This window comes from Mauremys reevesii, linkage group 9 (genome assembly GCF_016161935.1).
Source record: "Mauremys reevesii isolate NIE-2019 linkage group 9, ASM1616193v1, whole genome shotgun sequence".
NCBI lineage: Eukaryota > Metazoa > Chordata > Testudines > Geoemydidae > Mauremys > Mauremys reevesii.
In genome coordinates this window covers 60,466,093-60,490,972 of record NC_052631.1, presented here as the reverse complement: position 1 = coordinate 60,490,972, position 24,880 = coordinate 60,466,093, and the positions used below count along the sequence as shown (strand labels likewise).

The following is a 24,880-nucleotide window of genomic DNA, read 5'->3' as shown; positions in this document are numbered from 1 at the left end:
TCCACATGGAAGGACATGCCGCTGCTTCCGGGAGCTGCTTGAGGTAAGCCTGCGCCCCTGATCCCCTCCTGTGCCCCAACCCTCTGCCCTAGCCCTGACCCCCCTCCTGCCCTCTGAGCCCCTCGGTCCCAGTCCAGAGCATCCTCCTGCACCCCCAACCCCTCATCCCCATCCCCACCCCAGAACCCACACCCCTAGCTGGACCCCAGACCCCCACCCCCCTGCCCCAGTCCAGAGCCCCGTCCCACACCCTGAACTCCTCATTTCTGGCCCCACTGCAGAGCCCTCACCCCCTCCCAGACCCCAACACCCAATTTTGTGAGCATTCATGGCCCACCATACAATTTCCATACCCATATGTGGCCCTCAGGCCAAAAAGTTTGCCCACCCCTGGCTTGTGGTCAGGCAGGCCTCTGGGTAAAGGAAGTGGGAGTGAGGACTCAGATCCTTTCGCTAGCCCATTTCACTGGGGTATTGTATAAGCCAGAAATGTTCCGCACAATAGTGGTATCATTCCCCCACTTACATTTTAAATAGTTACTACTTACTCCCATGAAAGGATAGCTGGTCTCATTTCATGTACTGCATACCTGCCAATCAATCACGCCTGATCCAAACCAGTGATTCTAAAACAACATCATGCACGATGCTTTGACATGTCTAACAACCAAAACCTACCAGTTTTAGGGGCTCTATTCCACTTGAAATTTAAAAGTCCCAATTATAGTTCTAAAGAGGATTAATATGGACTGGCTCAAAGAGCATAATACCAAGAATGTCAATCACATAACAGATGCCATCTATCACAGGCTCAGGTTGGAATTTTCGGCTCTGTCCATTTATAAAATGTTATGTTTTACCTGGAGCAAATTCACTAGTTAAAGTATTATTCATTAATGGACAGGGGAATTATGTCACATTGTATTGCTGTTTGAGATTATCCCACAATTTGTCTGCTAACCTTGTCGTTAATGGATGGCTACAAATGGGATTATTTTTAGATAGTTTTTCACTGTCATTAGCTCAGCTATCATTTAAATTCTGGCTTTGTTGCTTGTTCTGTACACTGACTCTGAGGGGTGCAGAGTAGAACTGGGTGAAATTATTTGGACGAATAGTTGATTTGCCCCCCAAAAATGCAGTTTTGGGTCAACTGAAGTGATTTGTGAATTTGATATGAATGTGCACTATAGTTTCGGACAAAAAAAATGTTAGGCTTGATTTACAAGGGGACACAGGCTCTAGTCACAAAGAAAGGTGCAAATGACAGGGACCCCCTTATGCCCAATAACTCAGTGGTTAGTGTGCCGACCTGGGCTGTGGGACTCCAGGTTTGAACCCCAGATCTGGAGCAGGGACTTGAATACAGATCTCCTCCTCCCAAGTGACTGTCCTAAACATCTGGCTCTTGTCTATTCTGGGCTGGAGCTCTCTCAATCTCTCCTGCTGAACCTGTTTGACGTGGCGTAAGTAATGAAATAGCCATGGGAGCAGGGATGTGAGACCCCTACATATCAGGTGGGTGCCCAAAACACTGGACTTTGGCATCATTCACTCGTGCTTGCGCGCACTCTCTCACAGGTGATGTATACATGGTGACACAGCTTCTGCAGGAGAGATTGAGCGAGCCCTACACCAGACTAGTTAATTGCCTGGTGGTTAGGACACGCTGGGGCACGGACTCGAACTTAGGCCTGGTCTTCACTTACAAATTAGACTGACCTAGCTACGTCTGTCAGGACTGTGAAAAATAGCATTCCCTGACTCCTCGGTGAGTTTGACTTACCCCACAGTGTAGACGCAGCGAGGTCAATGAGAGAATGCTTTCATCGACCTAGCTGCCACCTCTCGGAACGGTGGACTAACCAAAAACCCCCATCTGTCGATGTAGGAAATGTCTACACTATGGTGTTACAGTGGTACGGCTGCAGCACTGGAGCTGTCCCACTGCAGTGTAGACATGTCCTTAGGTTGCCTCGCCCCCCAGGTGAGTGTCAACCACTGGCTCAGAGCCATAACGGGGTCCCCCCCACCTTCTGTTTGGTGACTCTCGCCCTTCATTTCCTTTGCTGTGATTTAAAATAAGGTTTAAAATGCCCAGAAGTGAAACATTTTGTTTGACCCCAAATGAATTTTTTTGGCACCAAAAATTCAATTTTGTTTCAGCTCCAATTGATTGGGGAGGGGGGGGGTGAACTGCCAGCAAACCGACAAATCAGTTATTCACCCAGTTCTAGTTCTGAGCCCCAGGACCCCTGTGCAGGCAGTGGGATGCAATTGGATCTTGGGCAGCTCTGACAATCATTTTATATTCACCTTTCAGGGAATTTAAAATTGACTTTCTTTGCTATGTTTAAACAGCCAATTCTGTACAATTTAGCCTCACGCTGGACACACGTTCATAAACCGAAAGCTCTAATCAGCTCTGCTTCATGGATTCAGCTGCTTTTGTGTTTAATCCCCTACATTCGTTAGCCACTGCCACAAGCCTGGAGTGGGATTTTATGAATATGTTGAAATGCAGGATGCCACTTAGGTAATCACAGTGCAGTTACAATAAGCCATCAGTACAATGGATTGACAATGGCCCAACACAGAGGTCCGGTCCGGCATGGCGTACTGGCAAGAGCCGGTATGCCATGCTGAACCGGACTGACTTCCCCAGGCTGGCAATTTAAAGGCCCCGGGGCTCCCCGCAGTGGCTGTAGCCCAGGGCCCTTTAAATCGCCTCCCGAACCCCGCTGCAGGAGCCCTGGGGTAGCTGCGGTGGGGCTCTGGCAGTAATTTAAAGGGCCTGGGGCTCCTGCCGCTGCGGGGAGCCCTGTCCCTTTAAATCACCGCCCGAGCCCTGCCGCCACTACCCCGGGGCTCCGGCAGTGGGGCTCGGGCAGTGCTTTAAAGGGCCTGGAGCTCCCCGCAGCAACCAAAGTCCCTGGCCCTTTAAATCGCCACCTGAGCCCAGCTGCCGGAGCCCCCGGGTAGCAGCGACAGGGCTCTGTCGACGATTTAAAGGGCCCAGAGCTCTGCTGCGGTAGCGGTGGCCAGAACCCTGGGCCCTTTAAATCACCCCTGAGCCCCGGGGCTCCCAGCCGCCTCTGCAGCTGGTAGCTCTGGGGATGATTTAAAGGCCCCGCCACTTCCGGTTGAGGCCATACCTCTTCTGGTTGAGGCCACATCCCCGCTCATGACTCTGGCGTACTGGTAAGTCCCTTAACTTACTTTCACCCCTGGCCCAACATTAGGGTGATCACCCATCTTTAATTGGGCAGGCCAGTCTCAAAATGTACATTTCAAGTCCCGGTCCCGGGCTTAATGACTCCGGGAAAGCATTTGTCCTGTATTTCTTGTAATGCCATTCCACACCTGCCCGAGGCTCAGGAGAGGCACCAGCGTCTTTCCACGGGGGAGGACTGAGGTGGGCCTTAGTACTCAGGTGGGCCCAGCAGTACTCAGAGCCGCCCAGGGAGCCTAGGCTGCTATGGGGAGTCCTGGAGTCCTGGACCTTCCACCTCCCCTGGGCAGCATGCCATGGAGGGCGGGGACACAGGTCAGGGGCTGCTCTTGGGCACCCAGGTGGAGGGGCAGGACTCCCCACACAGTGGCCCAGGCTCCCTGGGTGGTTCTTACCAATGCCGAGCTCTGGCTTTTGGCCTGGTCATGGAGCAGGGCTTCAGGGGAGAGGAGGAGAAAGAGGCGGGGTCAAGGAGGGGGACAGGGCTCCTGCATGTGTCCTGTTTTTGCATTTTGAAAAGGTGGTCACCCTACACAGCATGCTCCTAACCCTGCAGTCCTTGCTCTCGGGGCAGAGGGGTGCAGGAGAGGACTCAGTCTGTCTTTTTATAGCACCACTCCTCCGAGCACCTCAAAGCACGTACATTAATTAACCCTCACAACTCCCCTCAGAGTGTGGAAACACTGTCCCCATTTCACAAGTTAAGAAACTAAGGCATAGAGAGGGGAACTGACTGGCCCAAGACCACAGATGTGGTATGCTGGGAATGGAACCCAGCATTCAGACTTGCAGCCCCCTGCACTCACCACTTGTGCCTGCCCCCAATCCCATAAGAGGCCAATGCTGTAAAGAAAACTTTCTCTTCTGGGCTCTTTACAATGGCTGGTCACGTGCCCTTGGGCAAGGCCCCTCTGTGCTAAAATGGGGATAATGGATTTTACTGGCTTTGTTCCTTTGGGACACACTGCAAAGTGCCCTGTTTGTGAAGTCTGCTGCAGAGGCCGGGGTGTGATGGGGCTGTAGCTGTATCGGGAGAGGAGTTCTGGATGGTGTCTTGGAGGGGGCTCAGGTCTGCTGGCTGGGGTCTGGGGACAAACTGCTTTTTAATTCAGTGTTGTTCCTAACGTGCTGGATAGTTGCTGTCATGGGAGCATTGGGGGCTCATGGAATGCAGGCTGGGGCCCTGCATTGCACAAAGTGCTCTCTGACCTTCCTGAGAAAGCTGCTAGGGGAGCCAATGTGTAGCAATTCAGTGATGGCTGATGGCTCACAGAGCTATGTTGGCGCATGCGCGTGTAGGGCTCCTGGCCCTGTTCAGCCCCTAGGCAGGTTTCAGCCAGTGTTCAGTCTCTCTTTCAGATAAGTGATATTAAGCCAATTCCCAGGAACAGCCCTTCCGAGCTGTGCGTGGTGTCTGGACCCCACCCACTGACAACTTTGTGTTGAGATGCTCATGCTTGCCCTCTCTGCCAGTTCAGGGCCTTAAATCACGGGCACTTGCATCACTGGCAGGAGAGGGGTATATTACTAGCTCTCATGCTATTTGAAAGGGGTTTCAGCCTTACATGAGGTTCATCGGTAATGGGGGGTGTTCTTCCCAGCTAGTCCCAGCAGCAGACACCTCTGTTCTTGGGCCATGCTGTTCTGGGCTGATATACCTCTGTTAGCTAGCATTGTTCGAAGGCAATGTTATGCTAATGGTTCCCAGGCTGATCTATTAGCATAACCAGGGCCGGCTCCAGGCACCAGCTTATCAAGCAGGTGCTTGGGGTGGCCACTCCGGAGTGGGGCGGCACTTTCAAGGATTCGGCGGCAATTCGACGGAGGGTCCCTCACTCCTGCTCGGAGGGAAGGACCTCCCTCTGAATTGCCGCAGATCGCAATCGCGGCTTTCTTTTTTTTTTTTTTTGACTGCTTGGGGCGGCAAAACCCCTAGAGCCGGCTCTGAGCATAACACTGCCTTCGAACGATGCTAGCTAACAGAGGTATATCAGCCCAGAACAGCATGGCCCAAGTAACTCCAGAGTAACAATTTCCGGTTGATTTGGTGCCCCTGTGACATTCAGCCCAGGGTGTTTGCTAAGCTGCTGCTTTTCCAGAATCAAAGTTCACTTTTCACCTTTGTTCTGTAAAGTGCTTTCACTTTCCTACAGCAACCTGTGATGCGAGTGCACATTGTATCAATCAGCGATAGACTTTCACATGTGACCATCAAACAATGGCCTGTGTTCCCTGGAAAACAGAGCTGGAAGTTGTTAGAGAAAGGCACCAAATAAGAGAAGAAAGAGGCAAAGAAACATTGCTCTCCCCTCTGGGTAGATTTGGGAACTTGATAGAAACTGTACAAAGACGATGATCAGAAATTACATTATAGAAATGCTCCAGCACATGGGAAAGGTTCCTGTATGGTGGAAAGCACTGAGAAATGTAGGCCTAGTCTGTGCTGAGTTTGGTGTGGGTGTGTGAGAAGGGCAGGGAGAGGCAAGGAGAATTCTCATGTTGAGACTGGGTAGCAGTCTGCGATTGCCTACAGAGTTACTAGCTCCCCAAAGCGGCAGGGAAGGGACAGGTGAAGGTCCTGTGCTCCCTCCTCGCCAGCCAGGGAGCAGCATTGTGCCTGTGCACCCCCACATGGCCACCTATTGAGGCCTCCAGCATGTAATGCCACGTGATGGTACAAATAACACAATTGCAGTGCTGTTGTGCCTTTAAGTGTGGCCCTCCAAATGTGGATTGCCAGAGTTTCAGGATTAATGTGTTGGACGCAAAGGAGATGAGAGCCTGAATCCATGACTTTTCCCTAGGGTTCACACAAGCAGAAGAGCCCCTGGCAGCTCCCTCAGGGCCTGAGGAGTTTAAGAGAACATATTATGGACACATGGAATAGTCAAAGACTATTGTATCAACTTTATAACCATACTATGCATCCTTATGGCTAGGAACTGGATTCCTGTCTCAATGGGGGAGTTACAACTTTTCTGCAGGAGCAGGGGGGTAACTATCGCCAGTCCCTAGGTGGGTAACAAGCCTGGGGAATGGTCACCCTATTGGGGTGCAATGGTGTAGACTGGTTTGGCCTCATTCCAGAGGCTTGGCAGACAAAGAACTGAGAACTCTATAAAGTGGCCACCCTGATGTGGGGCAGATAGGGCACATGCACTCTTTCCAAGAACAGATTGCCAGAGGGGCGGGCCATGCTGAGGCCCAGACCTCCATGACTTTAAGATTAAGCTAGATAAGTTTATGGAGGGGATGGTATGATAGGATAACGGGCTTAGTCAATAGGTCAATTAAGTGCCACACTGGTAAATAGTACAATGGGTCAATGGTATGATATAACCTTTTCCAGAGGGTTTGGCTGGAGAGTCTTGCCCGCATGCTCGGGATTCAGCTGACCGCCATATTTGGGGTCGGGAAGGAATTTTCCTCCAGGGAAGATTGGCAATGGCCCTGGAGGTTTTTCGCCTTCCTCCGAAGCATGGGGCAGGGGTCGCTTGCTAAGGAGTGGGTGGATCGGCTTATGTGGCCTGCATCTTGCAGGAGGTCAGACTAGATGATCATAATGGTCCCTTCTGATCTTGAATTCTATGATTCTATGATTCTATGATACTCTGAAACCTGCCAGGGCCTCCATGTGGAAGATGGATGACTGCTGGTCAGCTAGACCTGGTGGTAAGCTGTTCCTTTTTTTATTGATGTATTTTCTCAGTGTAACTCCTTTAGAGGGGCTGCTCCTGAAATACAACGTGGCACATCTAGGAGACTCGCCCCAGACGACAGCAGCAATGGCTACAGAAGCTCAGGAATCCATTTCCCAGCTTGCCTAGGGTCCAGGGTGGGATAGAGCACCACCAGAACTAGTCACTAGCCAGAACCCAGAGACAAAGGGTTTGGCTGAGTTTGGAGTGGAGCCGGGATAGAAGCATCACAGCCAGGGAGGACCCTTCCAGCCTCCACATTCCAACCCTATGGAGGATTTTCAGTCCTTTTGGGATTTCTGGGACACTGAACAGTGTCATCTCAGCCCAGACCAGACACCCAGAAGGCTGAGGAGCATCACAGTCAGGCTTCCAAGAGCCAGCCTAACATGGAATCCAGACCGGAGGGCCACAAGGACAAGCTGACCATCCTTGGCATGGGTACTTTATAAGAACACCCCTGTTTGTTTATGTTCCTATTGTGCTCTAAGCCGGCCACCGATTCCTGTGCTTCATCACCATCAGAGACTGAGGCTAAACTCATTCTTTGCCTAGGCAGGTGCTGGGAAGGGGTGCCAAGGGGTTGTACTGGCTGTAAATATTGAGAGGGGTAGCGTTTATGTATTGTTCTATCTCTCATTATTCTGATTCTTTTCTCCAATGTCCCCATCCTGAGTTCCCCATACCTAACAAAGCCCCTGTTACTGTTTTATCACTCTGGGAGTTGTGATAGCTGTTTTATTTGTGTGTGTTCTGACTGACACTCCACTCTAGGACAGTGGTTCTCAAAGCCGGTCCGCCGTTTGTTCGGGGAAAGCCCCTGGCGGGCCGGGCTGGTTTGTTCACCTGCCGTGCCCGCAGGTTTGGCCGATCACGGCTCCCACTGGCTGCGGTTCGCTGCTCCAGGCCAATGGGGGCTGTGGGAAGGGTGGCCAGCATATCCCTCGGCCTGTGCTGTTTCCTGCAGCCCCCATTGGCCTGGAGCAGCGAACCGCAGCCAGTGGGATCTGCGATCGGCCAAACCTGCAGATGCGGCAGGTAAACAAACTGGCCCGGCCCGCCAGGGGCTTTCCCTGAACAAGCGGCAGACCAGCTTTGAGAACCACTGCTCTAAGAGACTGGGGTTGAATGTTTTCCCAGGGGACCGACCATTTGTGCTCTCCATACAAGGAGGGGTTTTCTTGGGTGGAGGCACCAGGACCCAGGAGAAGAGAGAGAGGGCTGCAGCCACACCTCATTAGTAATGCTTTGGTTCTGATTAAATAGTTCTTTGCTGTTGGTTGGTCCCTGGGTAACCTGTCATTGTCCCTGAGAGAACAGGATGGCAGGTGCTGAACGAAAGTCAGACCTGCTGAGATCCTCACAGTGAACTGCAGGAGTCTGCAGCCTAAATCCTCAATCTGTTGGGAGAGGATTGCAGGATCTGCCCTGAGGAAGGTGACAGCTGGAGGTCTCAGACTGAAGTGGGGTGCCCTCACAGAGGCCACAAAGGGGTCTGAGGCACAGTTACCTCAGGAACTGTGACAATCAGCTCTGCCATCTCCATAGCTCTCTCTGGTCCTGAAGAGCAATGAATCCTCACAGGCCCTGGCAGACACAGGGATTGGGATCAGGGAAACCATAACCCACCAAGTTAAGCAGCTAATCTTGAAAGCACGAGGGCCTAGATCCTCAGAGGTTTGCAGGCACCTAACTCCCATTGAGGATCTGGCCTAGGCTCCCAGCAGCCCAGGTCTCCACTCCCTTCTTATGCTCCTGCCTCTCCACAGCTTCTGCTTCTGCTCAGCAATATCCCCTCCTGACAGTACTCCTGCTGCCAGTCCTGTTCCTCTCCCCGTACAATGACAGGGGCCCACTAGCTGCAGAAGCAGTGTCATGGTCCCTGATTCTCCCCCAACATACACCCCAATACACCCCTGGCCTGGCCAGCCTCTGGAGGGTTCCCCTCCTGGACTGGGACAACCCACCAGCTATCACCAATCGCCCTGTCTGGAGCTGTCTGCTCTCAGTTCCTCACAAACTATCCTGGGGCTGCAGACAGGGAGGTAAAATCAAGACACTCTCCACCCACCCCTGTGTATGACTTTACTGCCCATTTGCTGGGCACGTGGTGCACTTTAAAGTCCTGCTTCCCCCTCCTCCTGCCAAAGGGTGGAATGGGAGCCAGTGTCCTTGGACCATATGGCTGGACCCATAGCACCTTGAAGACCCTCTCTGCAGAGGGCACTTGTCAATCTCCATCTCAGGATGGGGCAGGATCCGGGTAGTAGGAGGAGCTAGAAGAAACATCCGTTGCTCACAAACTGCTGGGATTTGGGGCAGAAACCAAATGTGGGCATAAGGTGGCTTTCGCAGCCAGCTCCAAAACTGCCCATGCAGCCTGGACAGGGACAAACTGGCTGCTTCCTGGCTTTGGCTCTATGGACTGTCTGCCCTGCAATGTGAGCATCCCTGAGCTAGCCTGCTCAAAATAGCAGCTTAGCTGCAGCAGCAGGAGCAGCAGGCTGGGCTAACCACCCAAGCACAGTCCCGCCCAGGACTCTTAAGGGCATGTTCAAGCCCATCCCACCGTCTGAGCTGCCATGACTACGTTGTTATTTTTAGCGAGCTAGCTGGATCCCAGCGAGCTAAGGTTTGCTCCATGCACTGCCATTGCACCTCCCAATGGCAAATTAGTGGACACGTTTGACAATAATATTCTTAATGGCTCTGTGCCTCAGTTTCCCATCTATAAAATGGAGGTAATAATATCACCTCACAGGGCTGCTGTGAAGATAAATTAATAGATTCTAAGGTCAGAAGGGACCATTGTGATCATCTAGTCTGACTTCCTGTATAACATGGGCCAGAGAACTGCCCCAAAATAATTCCTGTGAACTAGACTATGTCTTTTTTTTTAAATCCACTCTTGAAATTCATTACCAGTTGTGAAGCACTCAGCTATTACAGCGCTGAGTGCTATAGAAAAGCTCAGGAGGAAACTAAGAAGTCCACATACAGCACAGGGTTTGGCTTCTGTGTGGTTAAATAAGGCAGCAAATGCACATTGAATGAAGTAGATGGAATGAAACATTGAATAGCGGCTTCATTCAATGAGTGGCATCTATGCTATGCACTGAATGAGGCAGGCATCCTATAGGAAAAAATAGCATGTGAGCATATAATTAAAGACTGTAGCATAATGCGTATGCACAAGGGGGGTTGATTTAGAGTTGCACAGGCAACTTTAATTCTGGCAGTGCCTAACTTTGCAACCTTAATAATGGTTCATTTAACGTGGGATTTTTTTGTATGTAATATAGTCTTTATGTTGTAGAACTTTCTTATCTGTACTTGACAGTGGGGCAGAGCTGAGGGGGAGGGATTGAATCCAGGCCACTACTACTAATGGTATAGACTGCAGAAGATAGTCTGCTCTTTTAGGAGGAAGATGACGAGCAGATCTGTTGATACTGGCTTCAGAATAATGTCATTATTGCAGGACAACTGATATTACATTTCCCAGTACTTCTGGCATACTTGGGGAGAGGGGGGTAGAGAGGGGATATGAGAGAGAGAGAGATGTCCCCTTGTGCAGACTTCTGGAGCAATTAAATCTAGTGTATGTTGTTTCTCACCTTGATTTTTGTCCTACATATCAGGCCCTTGCTGCTCCTCAGGGGTTCAAAGATGCTTATATAGTCCCCATGCCCCATAGCTCGGTGCCTGGTTTGCTGTATGGACATACCTCCATAATTCCTGGCCTCTACTGGCTACATGCTGATCTGCAGTCACATTAGCACTTCCCTCTGCTGGGCAAAATCAGACCAATAAAAGATATTACCTCACCCACTTTGTTTCTCTGTGATATGTGCATCCACTGCAGCTACAGAGAATAGACGTCTTCTTGTGTGTTTGTGCAATGCTGCTAGCCGTTGAGTCGACTCAGACCTGCTCATGGATTTGTGATTTGTTTGTCCCCTAGTGGCTGGAGTTTTTCTGCTAGCATAGGGGTGCCAATTTTGATTGAACATATTCCTGGAGGTTTCATCACATGACATAATCTTTAATTAAAGATTCATCTTTAATTTCTGGAGATTCCAGGACAACCCTGCAGGATTGGCAACCCTATGCTAGAATCACTTTTAGAACCATCTGCCAGGATTAAGTTGTTTCTGTGACATTACAGTGGCATGGTACAAATGCTGTCTCATGATGTCACAACTAAAGCCAGGTGAATTATCTATGCCTAAGCATTTGTAAACTGAGCAGCTTATGATTTCTGGACTTTAATACTTTGCCAAATGATTCCTGTGAATAGTGCCTGCTCAAGCCTGTTAAAAACTGGGAGTGTCTGACACTTAAGTTATGTTGACTAGTTTTGATTGGACACACAGGTCGCACGGTATGTTTATGTTGGCTGATTGGATGAATGCAACTCTTGTAAACACACATTCACAAACCTGATTCTGAATTCAAAATGGAATCTGTACATGGCTCCATATCCTGACATTGGAACTGCCTGCCCAGCGGTAGCCCCAACGAACATGCACATAGCTACACTGCGGGCAAGTTACCATTAATAAAATGGCAGAAAGCCCTTTGTTAATGCAGCGACTTAAGGCTGCCAGGTGATAGCTTATGCTCTTGCACAATGTCCAGTGCAGCAAAACTCAAAGTTTGAAACCCAGGAAATAGAGTTTAGGTAAATGCCTGTGCAACCTTAACACTTCTCCCTCCCTTCACCCTGCTCCTGGTGCTGGCAAAAGTCACTGGGCATTATCTGCAGGCTCTCCTGTTGCTTTCAGTGTTTTAGGTGTAGTTGTACTGACCAGTGGAGGCAGCAGGTGGGGAGGTTGGTAGAGATGTGTCTGTGAGCTGAGGGGATCTGAGGACTAGTTTGAGGAGTATCACAGGGCTGTTACTGTGGTATGAAGTGGCCTGGCTCTGAGATCCGCCATGTGTGTGATGAAAGGAAAGAGGTGCATGAGGACCTTGAGGTTCCAGTCAGCACTATTTCAATACAGGGTTGTGTAGTTTGTGTCCGGGGCAGTGGGGTGATCTTGCCATCTGGATTGTCAGCAGTGAGGTGAGATATGAGTGCAGGCTATGGATTGACTGATGGGATGGGGAAAGTGCAGCGTTAGATGGTATCCTGTGTGAAGGGGCTGTAGCAAGGTGTGAAGTGGTTGTTAAATTTTACGTGTGTGGTATTCTGCTGGGAGAGCAGGCTCAGTGTTTGAGCACAGGGTAGCACCTGACCATTACCGTGAGAAGGTAGAGTGGAAGGGGGTGTCATGGGTATATCAGAGTGTCTCTCAAAAAGGCCAGAGTTATGGTTGCATGCTCAGGGAGAGGGGCTCAGACCCAAGCAGCGGGGTAGGGCTCTCCCAATCCCTGCACACACACAGAAGGGAAAAATTCAGGGCTGTCAGCCTCACAACTAAACCCTCAACTTACTCTGCTCCTCCTCACATTCTCCAAACCCTCCCCCTCCTCCTCACCCAACCCACCTAAGTCCTCTTCCCTTCCCTAACACCCATTCCCATTTATCCCCCCAAATAACCCCATCTCTCACTACTGACCCAACCCCCCTTTTCCCCTATTACCACCTAGCCTTTCACCCCCAGTCAACCTTCCCCTCCCAATGAGCATTCACAGGTGTAATTTATTTGCATCCAAAAATAGTTTCAGAACCTTCTGAAAATTCTGCTGTGCTCAGAGTCCATTTCTTTAAAATAAATAAATAAATAAATAAATAAATCTTTCCAGAGGTGGTTTTTTCCCAGATGTGGACAGCTCCTTCCCAGATTTCTGGTTTCACATTTCAAAGGTGCTAGAATCTGGGAACTTTCTCAGAGCCGTTTTAGTGTTTCTGGGGCTTGTATCTCAGGAACTCCTTGCTCAACCACATTTGCATCACTAACCCCACTCTGCACGCCAAATTTCAAGGCTATCCATGTAAGCACACAGGCTTCAGCGCACTTGGAAGAATTGTCCTTTAAACAGGAAGGTTCCCCAACCTTAGCTAGAGCAGAGCTGGCAACTGGCATGGCACGATAATATTGTATGAAATTAAAGGAGCATGGAGGAGAAGGGCTCGACACATCCATCAGCAGCACAGCAACAGGCTCAGAGAGGTTTAAGTGGCATATTCATCTCAATGAGAAATTCTCAGCTGAAAGCAAGCACTCAGTGGAGATGAATACAGCCTGAGACAACAGCTTTGAGACTGCATTGCTCCATTCATGGCAGTGGGTGGTCCCTTCCCTCCTCCACCAGTGCTGGAGAGTGTCTGACATGTCAAGTGTACTGTTCTCAGCTCCTCCCGCAGAAGGGCAGGGCTTCCCCAAATCCTGGCTTGCATGTGAGTTAAGGGGTAGGGAGATGGGTTCAGAACCTCTTAGAGGAACATGGCACCCCAGATTCCCAGATCACATGGTGGGGGGTGGGGAGAGAAGGGGTCAGAGCTCCTGCCCCAGACGGGCCAACCTTCCAGCACTCAGCTCACATGGGGGTAGGGATAGGGGCGGCTCTAGGCATTTTGCCACCCCAAGCACGGCAGGCAGGCTGCCTTCAGTGGCTTGCCTGCGGAGGGTCCGCTGAAGACAGCCTGCCTGCCGCCCTCGCAGCGACCGGCAGAGCGCCCCCAGTGGCTTGCCGCCCCAAGCATGCACTTGGCATGCTGGGGCCTGGAGCCGCCCCTGGGTAGGGAGGGTAAATGGGCACAGCTTCCCCAGATTCTGACACACATGGGAGGGCAGGGAGAGGGGTTCAGACACCCCCTACAAGTGCAAATCTCCTATATCTGGGCTACAATGAGGTGGACACATTGGGGGCAGAGCCCTCAACAGAGGCTGGCGCTCCCCAGCTCTTAGCACATGCATGAAGGTAAGGAGAGAGGCACAGACCCCACAAGAGAGGCAGCACCCCACAGATCCTCTTGCCCCTAGCTCCCTGTCACTCACCTCCATGTCCCCCTTCCCAGTGTTTCTTCCCCCCTTCTCATTCCACCTAGCCCCCTCTCCATCAACCGACCCCACTACCCTTCTCCTACCCACCCATCCCCATTTATTCACCTCCCATAATCCCTTGCTTCACCCCCCCACTCACCCCATTCCCACCAACTCTTCCAGCCCCAATCACCTTCCTGCCCAGCAAACCATACATATGTAATAGTTTATTTTTTCATTTCCAAAATAGTTTCAGGGCCTTCAGAATATTCTGCAGGCCTCAGATTCCATTTCCCCCAAATAAAAAAAACACCTTTGACAGCGGCAGATTGGAGCAAGCTGCCCCACTTTATTTCAGATTTCTGCCGAGGGTTCTCTCGGAACGCTCAGTGCCTGGATGCTGCTTGATGGCTGGAACATTCCCCCTTGAGCCAGCCAGGTCCTGGGATGCAGAAGTTGGTTTCAAGCCACTTAGCCTGTCTCTCTGCACCTGTGCAGTGAGCCCTTTGGCAAGCTGCCAAACACCTCCAAGGCTGACATGCTGACCTGACAAACCAAATTCCTTGACTGAGAACATTGTAATTTGTTTTCCCCCAAAGGGCGAGGGGCGGCATACATCCAGTGGGGCGTTTGAGACACTGGTGCTGTGAGCACAACCCTGCTTTGGGTTGTATCATGGGAACAGCTTTAGAGTGGTACAGTTTAAGGCCAGAAGCAGAGGCGATGCGTGGGGAGGCTTCTTGGCTTGTACTGAGCATGTTCACATGGATTCTAACCGACACTGTTGAAGGTGGCTGCCTTCACTCTGCCCCTCCCCCCCATATCGGCAGGGATGGGTCATCTCTAGCCAGCATGGACCACTGGATCGTCTAGTCTGACCTCCTGGGCATCACAGGCCCCCAGCACCCGCACACTGAACCCAACCACCAAAATTCAACCAGGGTATTACTGTCCAGGGGAACCTAGGCTGTTATGTGCTGCAGGCAGGGAATAGGAGGGACTGAGGTGCACTGATTGTGAGATAGACCCAGATAATCCTGGCAAATGACCCATGCTCACATACTGAGAGGAAGGCAAAACACCCCCAAGGTCACTGCCAATCTGACCTGGGGGGAAATTCTTTCACAATCCCACATATGGTGATCACTTAGACCCTGAGTGTGTGAGCAAGAACCAGCCAGCCAAGCGCTACTCCCCCCCGCACACACAACATAGAGACCCCTCAGAGCCCTGTCCCACTTTGCCCAATGTCCCATCTCCAGCTGTGGCCATCTCTGATGCTTCATAGGAAGAAGAACAAACCCTGCCCTCCCAGAATACACTGGGGAGGGGGAACCCTTCCTGACCCCCACAAGTGGCCAGCGGAAACCTTGAAGCATGAGCCTTTAGGAGCATAAGCCATAAAGTGGACGTGAACCCCTGTCTGCCGAACTGTACCCCTGCTGTCACAAGCCCCCTTGCCACACAACAGCACTCAGAAATGTCGTCAGCTTGCTCTCAGATCAAATTAAGTTGTTTGCCCCCTCTTGGGAGGCTGTTCCAGAACCTCACCCTTCTGATGGTTACAAACCTTCTTTTAATTGCCAGCCCAACTTTGTTCCTGGCTAGTGTCTCTGAGAGCCTGTGCACTCATTGGAATCAGTAGTATAGCTCCTGATGACATTGATGGGCAAAGAATTAAACCGACTACTGAAAACCCCACCTGTAAAACTTCCTAAGGTGAATGCTGCAGAAAGCTCTGTGCATGTGAAAACGAGACTAAAATGGGGAGGATTTTGCAGTCTTGGCTGTAGCAATTGCTGGAAGGTATTGAAGTGTTGGCATCCCCAGGTTTGAAGATATGTGTGTGTCAGGGGAGGGACGACTGGCACACACTGAGGGAAGTGTTTGGCCTTGGGTTACGCACTAAACTGGTGCCAGAACCAGGGACAGAACCCAGAAGTCCAGCTTGCCAGGGTCTCCTTAGCTAACCACTAGACCTACCCTCCTTTTCTGGTCCAGGAGTCTGCCACCTTCTATGCCCTGCCATTCCTCTTAGCTATAGGGGAGACCTCCCGCCTCTGAAATCCCTGCTGCTAAATGGTTCTGCTGAAGTTACCCAGCTTTCTCCTGGCTTCGCCATGGCCAGTCAGGGAGCAGTCAGACTCCTTCCTTGCATTCACCTGACAGAGCTGCTGCCTGAGATAATCACAGTTTGTAGCTACACAAACGCTTCCAGCAGATGGAGGGAGCAATAGAAGAAAATAGTCTAGCAGCAGGGAATATCTGGGCTCCCCTCCTGCAGCCCTGTCTGGGAAAACCTGCCCAATTCCAGCTCCTCATCTGGGCTGTGTATTTTGTAGATAGGAATCAGGGTGTGGGAGGGGTAAATCTGAGGCCCCAGCCCCTCTGGCTGAGCCCCACCACCTCCCCTCAGTCTGCCTACTGCACAAGCTGCTGCACGGCACCCGTAGTTTCCGAACATTGTTCCTCCTCTCCAACCTCTTCCCTCCCTCCCCTGAGGCCCAGTCCTCTCCCTTTCTGCTTCCATCCTCTGGTGATCATCCCTTCTCCCTAGCCCTGTTACCAATCTGCCTGAGGCATCAGGTGATCAGGCTGAGGCTGCAGGATCATTAGGGGAGGAGATGAAGGAGCACACCAAGTGACTAATTTTAAAGCTTTATTAATTAAATAACAGCAGTGAGTGCTGGGTGCTCCCCACATACTCAGAGGAAGGAAAAAAGCGTAGTGCCCATGCTCTAACCCACTTTCATACTCACACACGCACGACACAAGGCTGGCCAAGCCTGGGTGTAACGTAAGCAGAAGAGGGGGAAGGGTGGACAAAAGTTCTGTCCTGTGCACAGGCCATCCAGGGTCCGCTGTTGATCTCCGATTTGCTTCAGCTCTCAGGAGAGTTTTAAGTCCTGGGGTCTTTTTGGGGCGTTTCGTTCAGGGACCTCTGTCACCCGTGCTCTTTGTACCAGTCTGTGGCTTCCTCAGCTTTCCCAAAACACACCAGCTTCAGGGACGCGAAACTGTTGTTTCCCCCCTTGCTGGCCTTCACCGTCTCACTAGTTTTTGCAATCCCCTGCGGTCTTGTTCAGCTTGCTTCTCTTTTCTCACAGTTGGCTAGGGGTTGGGTAAGATACAGATATGGCTGCAGGCTTCTTGGCTGCATAGAGTCTGTTCGAGTGCCATGACCTTGGACTGGAGCCTGCATCTTATCTTCAGACTGAGCTGAAGCATCGAGTTAACCCATTCTCTTCTCCCTTCCTCCCCCTTCGGCATCTCGCAACCTGCAAAGGAATCTTTCACTCCACACTCACACCTTCAGCCCTCCCCAAAATCCTTTCCAGTGCATCTCAAAGCATTAGCAATATACAATGCTGGTGCTTACCCAGGGGACCCCATGGGGGGAGCAATTTTATTGTGACAGTCCCCTCCTTGACCCCGAATCAACATTCATAGAATCATAGAATATCAGGGTTGGAAGGGACCTCAGGAAGTCATCTAGTCCAACCCCTGCTCAAAGCAGGACCAATTCCCAACTAAATCATCCTAGACAAATTAGAGGACTGGGCCAAAAGAAACCTGATGAGGTTCAACAAGGACAAGTGCAGAGTCCTGCACTTAGGATGGAAGAATCCCATTCACTGTTACAGACTAGAGACCGAATGCCGTTAGCCTTCTTGGCAACAAGGGCACACTGTTGACTCATATCCAGCTTCTCATCCACTGTAACCCCTAGGTCCTTTTCTGCAGAACTGCTTCCTAGCCATTCAGTCCCTAGTCTGTAACAGTGAATGGGATTCTTCCGTCCTAAGTGCAGGACTCTGCACTTGTCCTTGTTGAACCTCATCAGGTTTCTTTTGGCCCAATCCTCTAATTTGTCTAGGTCCCTCTGTATCCTATCCCTACCCTCCAGCGTATCTACCACTCCTCCCAGTTTAGTGTCATCTGCAAACTTGCTGAGAGTGCAGTCCACACCATCCTCCAGATCATTCATGAAGAAAACCAGCTCCAGAACCGACCCTTGAGGCACTCTGCTTGATTCATAGATTCATAGATTCTAGAACTGGAAGGGACCTCGAGAGGTCATCGAGTCCAGTCCCCTGCCCTCTTGGCGGGACCAAATACTGTCTAGACCATCCCTGATAGATATTTATCTAACCTACTCTTAAATATCTCCAGAGATGGAGATTCCACAACCCCCCTAGGCAATTTATTCCAGTGTTTAACCACCCTGACAGTTAGGAACTTTTTCCTAATGTCCAACCTAAACCTCCCTTGCTGCAGTTTAAGCCCATTGCTTCTTGTTCTATCCTTAGAGGCTAAGGTGAACAAGTTTTCTCCCTCCTCCTTATGACACCCTTTTAGATACCTGAAAACTGCTATCATGTCCCCTCTCACTCTTCTCTTTTCCAAACTAAACAAACCCAGTTCTTTCAGCCTTCCTTCATAGGTCATGTTCTCAAGACCTTTAATCATTTAATCACCAGCAACACCATCACAGGACCTAACCAGATCAGCCACACCATCACCGGTTCATTCACCTGCACGTCCACCAATGTAATATATGCCATCATATGCCAGCAATGCCCCTCTGCTATGTACATCGGCCAAACTGGACAGTCTCTAAGGAAAAGGATAAATGGACACAAATCAGACATTAGGAATGGCAATATACAAAAACCTGTAGGAGAACACTTCAACCTCCCTGGCCACACAATAGCAGATGTTAAGGTGGCCATCTTACAACAAAAAAACTTTAGGACCAGACTTCAAAGAGAAACTGCTGAGCTCCAATTCATCTGCAAATTTAACACCATCAGTTTAGGACTAAACAAAGACTGTGAATGGCTTGCCAATTACAGAACCAGTTTCTCCTCCCTTGGCTTTCACACCTCAGCTGCTGGAACAGGGCCCCATCCTCCCTGATTGATCTAACCTCATTATCTCTAGCTTGCTTCTTGCTTGCTTATATACTGTCCCTGGAAATTTCCACTGCTTGCATCCGAAGAAGTGGGTATTCACCCACGAAAGCTCATGCTGCAAAACTTCTGTTAGTCTATAAGGTGCCACAGGATTCTTTGCTGCTTCTACAGAACCAGACTAACACGGCTACCCCTCTGATACTTAATCATTCTTGTTGCTCTTCTCTGGACTCTCTCCAATTTCTCTACATTTTCTTGAAATGTGGTGCCCAGAACTGGACAAATACTCCCGTTGAGGCCTAACCAGCGCAGAGTAGAGCGGAAGAATGACTTCTCCTGTCTTGCTCACAACACACCTGTTAATGTATCCCAGAATCACGTTTGCTTTTTTTTGCAACAGCATCACACTGTTGACTCATATTTAGCTTGTGGTCCACTATAACCCCTAGATCCCTTTCTGCTGTACTTCTTCCTAGACAGTCTCTTCCCATTTTGTATGTGTGAAACTGATTTTTCCTTCCTAAGTGGAGCACTTTGCATTTGTCTTTGTTAAACTTCATCCTGTTTACCTCAGACCATTTCTCCAATTTGTCCAGATCATTTTGAATTATGACCCTGTCCTCCAAAGCAGTTGCAATCCCTCCCAGTTTGATATCATCTGAAAACTTAATAAGCATACTTTCTATGCCAATATCTAAGTCATTTATGAAGATATTGAACAGAGCCGGTCCCAAAACAGACCCCTGCAGAACCCCACTTGTTATACCTTTCCAGCAGGATTGGGAACCATTAATAACTACTCTCTGAGTACGGTTATCCAGCCAGTTATGCACCCACCTTATAGTAGCCCCATCTAAATTGTATTTGCCTAGTTTATCGATAAGAATATCATGCAAGACCATATCAAATGCCTTACTAAAGTCTAGGTATACCACATCCACAGCTTCTCCCTTATCCACAAGACTCGTTATCCTATCAAAGAAAGCTATCAGATTGGTTTGACACGATTTGTTCTTTACAAATCCATGCTGGCTATTCCCTATCATCTTATCACCTTCCAAGTGTTTGCAGATGATTTCCTTAATTACTTGCTCCATTATCTTTCCTGGCACAGAAGTTAAACTAACTAGTCTGTAGTTTCCTAGGTTGTTTTTATTTCCCTTTTTATAGATGGGCACTATATTTGCCCTTTTCCAGTCTTCTGGAATCTCTCCCATCTCCCATGATTTTCCAAAGATAATAGCTAGAGGCTCAGATACCTCCTCTATTAGCTCCTTGAGTATTCTAGGATGCATTTCATCAGGCCCTGGTGACTTGCAGGCATCTAACTTTTCTAAGTGATTTTTAACTTGTTATTTTATTATTTTATCTTCTAAACCTACCCCCTTCCCATAAGCATTCACTATTGTAGGCATTCCTTCAGACTTCTCGGTGACAACCGAAACAAAGAAGTCATTAAGCATTTCGGCCATTTCCAAGTTTCCTGTTACTGTTTCTCCCTCCTCACTGAGCAGTGGGCCTACCCTGTCCTTGGTCTTCCTCTTGCTTCTAATGTATTGATAAAAAGTCTTCTTGTTTCCCTTTATTCCCGTAGCTAGTTTGAGCTCATTTTGTGCCTTTGCCTTTCTAATCTTGCCCCTGCATTCCTGTGTTGTTTGCCTATATTCATCCTTTGTAATTTGTCCTAGTTTCCATTTTTTATGACTCCTTTTTATTTTTTAGATCATGCAAGATCTCGTGGTTAAGCCAAGGTGGTCTTTTGCCACCTTTTCTATCTTTCCTACCCAGCGGAATAGCTTGGTTTTGGGCCCTTAATAGTGTCCCTTTGAAAAACTGCCAACTCTCCTCAGTTGTTTTTCCCCTCAGTCTTGATTCCCATGGGACCTTACCTATCAGCTCTCTGAGCTTACCAAAATCTGCCTTCCTGAAATCCACTGTCTCTATTTTGCTGTACTCCCTTCTACCCTTCCTTAGAATTGTAAACTCTATGATTTCATTATCACTTTCACCCAAGCTGCCTTCTACTTTCAAATTCTCAATGAGTTCCTCCCTGTTTGTTAAAATCAAGTATAGAACAGCTTCCCCCCAGTAGCTGTTTCAACCGGCTGCCAACTAGATATGGAGCCATTGAGCCCGACGATCTAGCCAGCTTTCTATCCACCTTATAGTCCAATCATCCAGCCCATACTTCTTTAACTTGCTGGCAAGAATACTGTGGGAGACTGTATCGAAAGCTTTGCTAAAGTCAAGGAATAACATGTCCACTGCTTTCCCTTCATCCACAGAGCCAGTTATCTCCTCATAGAAGGCAATTATGTTAGTCAGGCATGACTTGCCCTTGGTGAATCCAATCTCACTGTTCCTGATCACTTTTCTCTCCTCTAAATTCTTTAGAATTGATTCCTTGAGGACCTGCGCCATGATTTTTCAAGGGGCTGAGGTGAGGCTGATTGGTTTGTAGTTCCCCAGAGCCTCCTTCTTCCCTTTCCCCCCCACATCAGACAAGGCAGGATGCTGCCTTTCATACCCTGGATGCGTGAAGGTCATTAGCCTTCTATTTGGTCAGACTCAAACCATTCAGAAACTCTCACAGACTCTGTTTCAATTGCAAACATACCCAAAGAATCCACAATCTCCACCCACAGGCTTTCAAGAGGACTCACTGGGTATACCATTTCATGTTATGTCTCCGCTAACATTCAACCTCCTTCTAGAACAGGGGTGGGAAAACTTTTTGGCCAAAGGGCCACTTCTGGAAATAGAAATTGTATGGCAAACCATGAATGCTCACAAAATTGGGGTTAGGGTGTAGGAGGGAATGAGAGTACTGGTTGGGGGTGTGGGCTCCAGGGTAGGGCCATAAATGAGGAGTACAGAGTGTGGGAGGGGGCTCCCGGCTGGGGCGAGGGAGTAGGGTGCAGGGAGGGGGGGAGGGCTCTGGCTGGGGGTGCAAGAGTATGGGATCTAGGAGAGTGCTCCAGGCTGGTACTGAGGGGTTCAGAGGGCAAGAGGAGGATCATGGCTGGGGCAGGGTGTTGGGGTCTAGGAGGGGCTCAGGGGTGCAGGCTCCATGTGGCTCTTACCTCAAACGGCTCCCAGAAGCAGTGGCTATGACCCCACTCTGGCTCCTCCATGGAGCCGTGGCCAGACAGCTCTGCATACTGCCCCATCTGCAGGCGCCACCCCTGCAGCTCCCATTGGCCACAGTTCCCAGTCAATGGGAGCTGCGGAGGCAGCACTTGGGGACGGGACAGTGTGCAGAGCAGAGCCCCCTGACTTGTAGAAGCTGGAGTGGGGCCATGCCGCTGCTTTCAGAAAGAGCGTGGATCAGCCCCCAACCCTGCTCCTTGGCTGGAGCACTGGAGTGCCAAAGCGGGGCAAGCCCCAGACCCCGCTCCTCAGTGGGAGCTCGAGGACCGGCTTAAAATGGCTGGCAGGCCGGATGTGGCCCGCAGGCCATAGTTTGCCCTCCCCTGTTCTAGAATATTGACTCATTCTACAAGGTCATAGTCTGCTTCCATGGCATTATGCAAGAATGTTCCAGTAGCTGAAACTTGCACACCCGCAAGCTGGATTTTCAGTACAAGCTTTTTCCAACCACTATGCTTTGGTTCACACCTCTAGATTAGATGCTGCAGTTGGCAAGGCAGTTCTGCCTTCAATATTAGATGCTATTTCAAAGCTTTCTCTTCACTGTGGGGCTATGCCATGGGAGTCACCTGTGGAGCATCCAAAGGAACACACTTAAATAAGAAGGAGATGTTACTCATCTTATGCAGTAACTGGAGTTCTTTGAGATGTGTGTCCTTACAGGTGCTCCGCTACCTGCCCTACTTCCCCTCTGCTTCAGAGTTTCCTTTGTGGGACTTTGCAGTAGAGAAGGAACTGAGGGTGGTTCACCCATGCAGTCCTATACATTCATGGTATGGGGCACAAGGATGTATAGAGTGCATGCACAAGCTGAACAGGCATTGTTATCAAAAAAGCTCCGATCAAAGTACAGGGGCCCATGTGTACCTGAAATGGAGCACCCATAGGGACACACATCTAAGCTTGATCTACACTACAAAGTTAGGTTGACATATGCCCCGTTAGGTCAAGTTAATACTATATGTGTCTACACTACTGAATCCCTTCTACCAACCTAAAGAGCTTGTAAAGTCAACTTCTGTAATCCAGCTCTGCGAGAGGCATAGCACTTCAATCAACATCCACACACTGACATGGGGATAGCGTAGACACTGTGTTGTGTAATTTGACTGAACTGGCCTCCTGGAGGTGTCCCACGGTGCTCTGCTGTGACCGCTCTGGAGAGCACTTTCAACTCCAGTGCATTTCAATCAGGTACACAGGAAACAGCTGTCCCCCTGTTAAAGCCCCAGGAACTTCTGAATTTTCATTTCCTGTTTGATTGGCATGGAGAGCTCATTATGCTCAAGGCCACAAATGCGCTCCAGCATGGAGCATACAGGAGGTGATGGATCTTATTGTTGTGTGGGGAGAAGAGTCTGTGCAGGCAGAGCTCCAATTCGGCAGAAGAAATGCTGATATCTGTGCCAAAATTGCGCAGGGCATGGGGGAGAAGGGCTATACCAGGGACACACAGCAGTGCTGCATGAAAATAAAGGAGCTTCGTCAAACATACCAGAAGACAAGGAAGGCGAACAGTTGCTCTGGTTCTGAGCCACAGACATGCCGCTTCTATGAAGAGCTGCATGCACTTCTCAGCTGCGACCCCACCACTACCCCAAAACGCTTCATGGATACCTCTCAGGAGCTCCTGGCGACCTCGGGCAACAACAAGGAGGACACTGTTAATGAGAAAGAGGAGGAGGAGGAGGAGATTGTGAGTCAGGCAAGAGGAGGATCTATTCTCCCTGACAGCCAAGAACTATTTTTAACTCTGGAGCCCATCCCTTCACAGGACCAATTGTTGGCAGAGTGTGATGCCAGGGAAGGCACCTTTGGTGAGTACACATTTTCAATCAAACTGTAAGGGTTACATGCTATTATTTTTAATGTTGAATCTGAACAAAATATTGGGATAGTGGTTATTGGTGGCCACTCCAGCTATGCAGGGGTGCTCTCCAAAAAAGACAGGAGCAGCAAACTGACTCTTGCAGTAGCCAGTGGTTCTGATTACATTTTGGCTTGCAGGGAAGTGCATTAAGGGTTGTTTCTTTTATAAAAAGATTTAACCTTGCACCAGAAACAATATATGCACTGTTAATGCTACCCTTGTGCTTTATATTCTTTGCAGCTGAAACCTTGTCCGTCGGCACATCCTCCACACTGGGACAGAGACTTTCCCAGTTTTGAAGGCTGAAAAAGAAGACTCGGGAGGACATGTTCAATGAGTTAATGCGGGCCTCCAAGAGTGACAAGATGGAGCTCAGCGCATGGAGGATTATACTGTCAGAGAGCCTGCACAATAACCGCAAGGATAGAAGAGCATGCAGGGAAGAGGAGTGTGACATGCAGGATGAGATGGTGAGGATTATGAGGGAGCAAACAGACATGTTGAGGTGTCTGGTTGAGGTTTAAGAAAGACAGGTGGATGCTAGAGTCCTGCTGCAGCCTATGCTGAACCTGCTGCTATTGTCGCCAAGTTCCACATCCTCGTCTCCCAGATGTCCTAGGATGTGGCTATGGGGGCGAGGGGAAGTCCAGTATCCCTTGCACTCAGCACCAGGGGAGGGCACAAGGACCAGAAGGCGCCCATTCCCACACCTTTGATTGTTATTGCAGTGTATCTGTAAGCAAACTGTCCTTGTTTTGCCCTTTTGCCCCAAGTTATCTTACTTTTCTTTGCTGTCTCTCAGTGTTTGTGAGCACAATAAAACTTAATGGATTGAGGAGAAAAGGCTTTTTATTCTTTCAGCGCACTGTGGTTACCAGGAATGTAGTTTACAGGGGAGTATATGCAATGAAGAAGGGGATAGCTTGGTAAGGAACAACACACATAAGTGTCACTTTACTGTGGGCCATTGATGAAACTAGTTTTCAAAGCCTCACAGAGATGCAGAGCCCCTCAATGTCCTCTTCATATTATCCTGGTGCCTGGCTGCTCAAAATTGGCTGCCAGGCGATCTTCCTCAATCC

General features: G+C 49.6%; 1 protein-coding gene across 1 annotated transcript; it reads left to right on the top strand.

The window, feature by feature from the left end:
* The first annotated feature begins 22,395 nt into the window (after positions 1 to 22,395).
* On the top strand, positions 22,396 to 24,560 carry LOC120372427 (zinc finger and SCAN domain-containing protein 29-like). The gene is made up of 2 exons (XM_039489572.1): positions 22,396 to 23,745; positions 24,039 to 24,560. Exons 1-2 carry the CDS (start codon positions 23,256 to 23,258, stop codon positions 24,095 to 24,097), a joined length of 549 nt encoding a protein of 182 aa, XP_039345506.1. The 5' UTR covers positions 22,396 to 23,255; the 3' UTR covers positions 24,098 to 24,560.
* Positions 24,561 to 24,880: the final 320 nt, after the last annotated feature.